Source organism: Tupaia chinensis, unplaced genomic scaffold, assembly GCF_000334495.1.
Source record: "Tupaia chinensis unplaced genomic scaffold, TupChi_1.0 Scaffold000133_1, whole genome shotgun sequence".
Lineage (NCBI taxonomy): Eukaryota > Metazoa > Chordata > Mammalia > Scandentia > Tupaiidae > Tupaia > Tupaia belangeri.
In genome coordinates this window covers 392,598-398,339 of record NW_006159602.1, presented here as the reverse complement: position 1 = coordinate 398,339, position 5,742 = coordinate 392,598, and the positions used below count along the sequence as shown (strand labels likewise).

Here is a 5,742-nt window from a genome sequence, read left to right as displayed (position 1 = left end):
ATTTATTTATATAGTAACCAGTTTAGAAAATCTCAGATGTGGAAAATGCTGTCCTCAAAAATCTAAGTTATCTTTGTTTCAGTTCTTTTTTTTAATTTGGATAACACTTACAAAAAAAGTACTTCTGATTCCCAGAAATCATAAAGAAGCAGGGGGAAGGCGTCCCCGACTTAGTCCACGTGATGCGCACGTTAGCGAGTGAGAACATCCCCAGCCTCCCACCAGGGGGTGAACTGGCAAGCAAGTAAGTTACATCCTGCTCAATCTTAAACTCTATGTCATGAAAATGTTATGTGTTTGATGATCAAATGTATATTTACCTAATTTCTAAAGTGATGCAGTTATCCATATTTTCAAAATACTTGAAATTTAAATGTTTTTAGTATTAGGGTATATGGTGCTTGTTTAGTGTAATTATCAGAATATCGTAACTGATTACACTGCGGGTTGTCTTTAGTTGAAACGTAGGTGACATTGATTTTCTTATAGAGCATGAATGGCATAATACAGTGAAAGAATTTTTAAAGCTAAATTTCATAGCACTACAAAATTCTAAGTGTCATTATTAGAAATATAATTTTATTTTGTCAAATCCTTAGTAACTTAACACCCCAAAGCTTTTGTTTTCCTCCGTATGGGCCACATTTTACATGTATGGTTTTTCCAGTATTTTTGGTTGTTTATTGTCTGTTAGTTGAATTTTTGTGTCAGGGAAGATAGAAAGATTCATTTCTTATCTTTTCCTCTTTCTACTTTAGTTCATAGAGCTGGAAGTTTCTGTTAAATATTAGTAAGTTTACATTTTTACTTAATAAACTAAAGTGAAATTTCAAGCAATTTTCTAATTCAGGACTTAAGAGTTTATTTCAAATACTCATATAATTGATCTACAAGGATATATTATTGACAAGTTCCTTGGTTCTCCATGTTCTTTTCAGTATTTTGGGAATCTCTTCCCTGTCCTTCTGTGACATGAGTCTGTAAAATTGCTGCAAATCAGTTTGGGAAATATGGGGACCATAACAGAAGTACCACTATAGATTTTTTATAAAATATTCAAAAATGAATTCTTAGACTTTTCATGGAAATGTTTTTGACATTTCAGTTTTAATAGAGTTTTTTAAAGGGGCATTACAGAAAGCAGAAAATTTAGATACAGGTAGATCATTTTTAAGCTAAAGATTTTCCATATAAAATGTCCTAAAATGTGAGACTTTCTGAATGCCGATAGGATGCCGCAAGTGCAAGGTTCCGCACCTGACTTCATGTGACCAGTAACAGTCACAATGCTGCCATAACAAAAATACTGTATATTACCTTCAGGTATATGTATAAGGTACACATGAAACACAAATGAATTTTATGTTTAGACTTTGGGGGAAGGATTCTAATCCCTAGATAGTTTGTATATGCAAATATATCAGCATCCACAAGAATTGGAAATCTGGCCCTAAGCATTTCAGATAAAGGATACTCAGCCTGTATAAAGTATGTCTGAAATAACTTGACTATAACAGATGAAGTTACTTCTACTTCAAAACTAAGATGTAACTTTTAATTAGTATATGTTAGTATTATAGCTTAAGAATGGTATTGCCATTGCTGACTCATAACTATGTAAGTCAGTTCAAATAGAAGTAAACAATATAGACTGATTTTTTTTTTTTTTTTTTTACACAGTGACTTTTTGTCTTCTGTTAACTAGATTGGTGGAACATTATATTTCAGAGTAGATTCACCTCTACTTTAACATTGAGTCCACTTATTGACAGTAAGAAATAGAGCTAAAATAATTGCTAAGTGTAAGGTTATCTTGGAAATTTTAATGAACACCTGGCTCTGATTTATTAAGCAGTGTTTTATGAAGAATTAATGATCTGCCTCTTTTTAAATTTAGGCGGAATGTAATTGAAGCTGTTTACAATAGACTGAACCCTTACAAAAATGATGACACTGTAAGTAACATTTTAGCTCCCTGTCCTCTCCCTTCCCCTCCACTGTAAATGCATATCCTTCCTACCTGTTTCTGCAGAGTTGTTTACTGCACACAGTTTCTTACACACACCCCTGATTGATCTCTGAACTCTACTTACTCTGATCTCTGCCTTCACCACAGGTCTAGTGACTGAGAACATAATCATGGTGAGTGGCCACCTTTCTCAAAAAAGAAGAAATTCTCCTTTAGCTATCTTAGTGTTTTTAAGCCTCTGTAAGCAATGAACTTCAGAAGGTTTGCCTCCACTAAATTTTGTTTTGTTGGGAATAATATAGGGGACTTCAGAAAGTTCATGGAAAACAGAATTGAAGTATGAGCTTATTTTGGTGTAAAAATCTTGAAATCCACTTATAAGTTTTTCATAGTGTGCATTTTCCAGGAATATTTTGAAGCCCCTTCATACTTCTACTCAGAATCTTAAGTTACTCAGAATTTTGTCAGCAGTTATAACAGAACTTCAGAATGTCTATCTCCATTAAATAGTATTTATGATTAGAAATACCTTTGTCGAGAATCCTTAAGTATATACTTTAAATATTAAGGTTGAGAATTCTACTTATGTAAATAGACACTAGAATGATATAATCTATGGGCCCAGCAAGTGGTTTAGTTGCTGGACTCCCACATGACTGACTGCAGTTCAAGTCTCAGACCTGGTGGTTTGCTTTCTCACTTTCCCTCTCTCTGTCTTTTCCTCTCTCTCTTTGGTCAAATTAAAATGTAGTAAAAATAGTGATAGTAAATTTAAAAATACAGGGACCAGCAGTTAGCGTAATGGCTATGTTGCTGGACTCCCATGTAGTTGACTGCAGTTTGAGTCCCGGACCCAGTAGCTTAAACTCACACCGGGCGCGTGTGCGTGTGTGCCCAAGATCCTGAAAGGAGAATGGAGGAGAAGGGATCGCGGCATGGCCATCCCCCCTGGGGGTGTAATTTCTCACTTTGTATCTCTGTCTTTCTGGTGAGCGCACGTGCCCTATAGCAAAAACATCCCCCCCAAAAAAAAAATTTTAAATACATAATTCTAAAAAACTTTTAAATAATAATAAATAAATAATTTTTAGGAAAAGTCATTTTCTTCAATCAAGTTTCCTGTTGCCATTCTATTGTGTGATGTTTACAGAAAAGTGGTTTCTCAAAAATGATTTGAGCACAGCTGTGAAATATTAGATTATGAACTTCTTTAGATCTCATATTACTGAAAATCTTAACTCTTTTGGTTCAAAAAAAGTTAAGAAAAGTGGTGTTTAGGGCCGGCAGGTGGTATGGTGGTTAGGCGCGCTAGACTCCCACATGGCCAACTGCATTTCAAGTCCCAGACCTGGCAACTTGTTCTCTCTCTCTCTCTCTCTCTTTCTCTCTTTTTCTCTCTCTCTCTCTTTCTCTCTTTCTCTCTCTCTCTTACTCTGTCCCTCTCTGGTCAAATTAAAATAAATAAGTTCAATAAAATAATTATTAAAAAAAAGTGGTGTTCTAAAAACAGATTGGGTTTTATCAAAGACAAAATATTTGTTAGTAGATGTATTGATTTAGTCATAATTTTAATCAAATTCACATTAAAACCATCTTTCAAATATTTTCTTTCCTTTTTTTTTTAAAAAATTTTTTTTTTTTTTTATTCCATTTTTTTTTTTTTTTTTTTTATTTGACCACCAGAGAGAGAGAAAGGGAAAGCGAGAAAGCAAGCCACCAGGTCCAGGACTTGAACCATGGTCAGCCATGTGGGAATCCAGCACCCTTATCCACCACACTGCCTGCTAGCACTCTTTCAAATATTTTCTAAAAGTAAAGGGCTAACAATTCTTTGAGCAGGTTAAGTATTGATCTTTCACATCCACACATATATACTTAGTTCATAAAAATATTTATGTTCTAAAAGTCAACTTCACAAAACCTTATCTTTCTGCATTATCCAGAAAGTAGCATATTTTCACACCTCTAAGCTTTAATCTAATCCTTGTTTTGTTTCCTTTTCTTTATTAAGGACTCTACATCAGCTGATGATATGTGGTAAAACTGTTCATCTAGCCATGGAGTTTACCTTCACCTCCAAAGGAGAGTACAGCTCAACTTCGTTGAATCTTTTTACATCCATCCTCAACTGTAAAGAAGGGGATATGACATGGGTGAGAGTGGTGACACCAGAGAACAGCAGTATAACAGCTAGCCCAGAACTGATTTTTTTTTTTTTGTAAATTTGAGACTTATGTAAACGTGATTTCAAACCATAATTCATGTTGTAAATCAGACTCCAGCAATTTTTGTTGTATGATTTTGTTTTTTTGTAAAGTGTAATTGTCCTTGTACAAAATGCTCATATTTAATTATGAACTGCTTTAAATCACTATCAAAGTTACAAGAAATGTTTGGCTTGTTGTGTGATGCAACAGATATATAGCCCTTTCAAGTCATGTTGTGTTTGGACTTGGGGTGGGGCAGGGAGAGCAGCAGCCACGTCAGCTAGATGGCTTGAATGTGCACATGATTATGAAGAATAATTTAAAACTCTTACAAAGCTGAGCATCCATGGAGTTACTGAAAACTATCTTATTGTTCTTGGCAGGGGTATTGATTGGTATTGTTGATAAAGCTGGTCCCTTCATTTAACTGTCTTTCAGGATGTTCTCTCCTTCTTGCCATGAGTATTGCAGGTAATACAGTATATTCTTAAGAATATCAATCTTGGGGCTAAAATGCCTTGATTGTTTGCACCTCTTTTACAAGTCCTTACATTTAATTACTAATTGATAAGCAGCAGCTTCCTACATAAAGTAGGAGACTGCCACATATTTGCTATCATGATTGGCTGGGCCTGCTGCTGTTCCTAGTAAGATATTCTGAATTCCATTTTATCAATAAAGCTTGATTTAACAAACAAGAAATTTAATCATGTATGTGTAATTCATCTTTTATCCCGGCCTTTTAAAATACTGTGTCATTGTAAATAAGGTATTTCTCAGAGGGAAAGATGTTAGTCTGTTTTAATTGGATAATACTGTTACTCAAGGCATATTGTTTCCCTTCCATTAGAAGAAAGACTAAGAGATTTGAGTCTCTGTTGTTACTTAATCTATTTTTTAAATAGGTTTCTTTCAGGCTGCTTATTTTTATTAAGATGTACATCAGCTTGAATTTGCCTACTGTTTAATTAAAATAATTGTCAAAGTTTGACAATCTAACACTCTATGGTAGGTGTGTATGTGTGTGTTTGTGAGTGTTTGCCTGTGATTTTTAATTGGCTCATGTCTTTAGAATCCAAGTGGTTAAGATGTATTTGTGATTTGAAATAGCATGTTGATAATATTTAGCTGTTGGCCTTTAAAAATAACCTTCAAAGCTTAAGGAATTGTAGATATAAAAATAACCTAATTTAATTTAGGCTTAAATTCCTCTGATTAAGCATGTGAAAGTAAGTTTTAAAATTTGTCACATTGAAAAGACTACTGTTCTGTGCCCTTCTGTACTTTGTCTCTTTAGGTTGAATACTGTATTTATCGCTATGTAATTTAATCATACAGTAATTTAATCATGCAGTAGGCAGATTCTCCACTAGGGAACTATTAAAATGTAAGATTAAAATGCAACTTTGAATACAAAATCAAAACTTTGTGTATAAAAGCTAGTATAACCCATTTTGTTATATTTGGGTTTTTTTCCCCCAACATGGAAATATACCTATTTGTATATATAGCCTTAAAACTAATGTTAAAGTTAGGGGAATAGTGGGGAAAGTAATATGAAATGTC

At 33.9% G+C, this 5,742-nt stretch overlaps 1 protein-coding gene across 3 annotated transcripts in view; it reads left to right on the top strand.

Moving 5' to 3' along the window:
* PPM1A (protein phosphatase, Mg2+/Mn2+ dependent 1A) overlaps nt 1-4,883 on the top strand; it is a 64,179-nt gene extending 59,296 nt beyond the window's left edge. For all 3 annotated transcript variants that reach the window (XM_006144814.2, XM_027770421.1, XM_027770422.1), the window contains 3 exons: nt 136-244; nt 1,898-1,955; nt 3,981-4,883. In XM_006144814.2, coding sequence (XP_006144876.1) covers nt 136-244; nt 1,898-1,955; nt 3,981-4,010 — 197 coding nt within the window. In that variant the 3' untranslated portion in view covers nt 4,011-4,883. The remainder of the gene's footprint in view (nt 1-135; nt 245-1,897; nt 1,956-3,980) is intronic.
* Nucleotides 4,884-5,742: the final 859 nt, after the last annotated feature.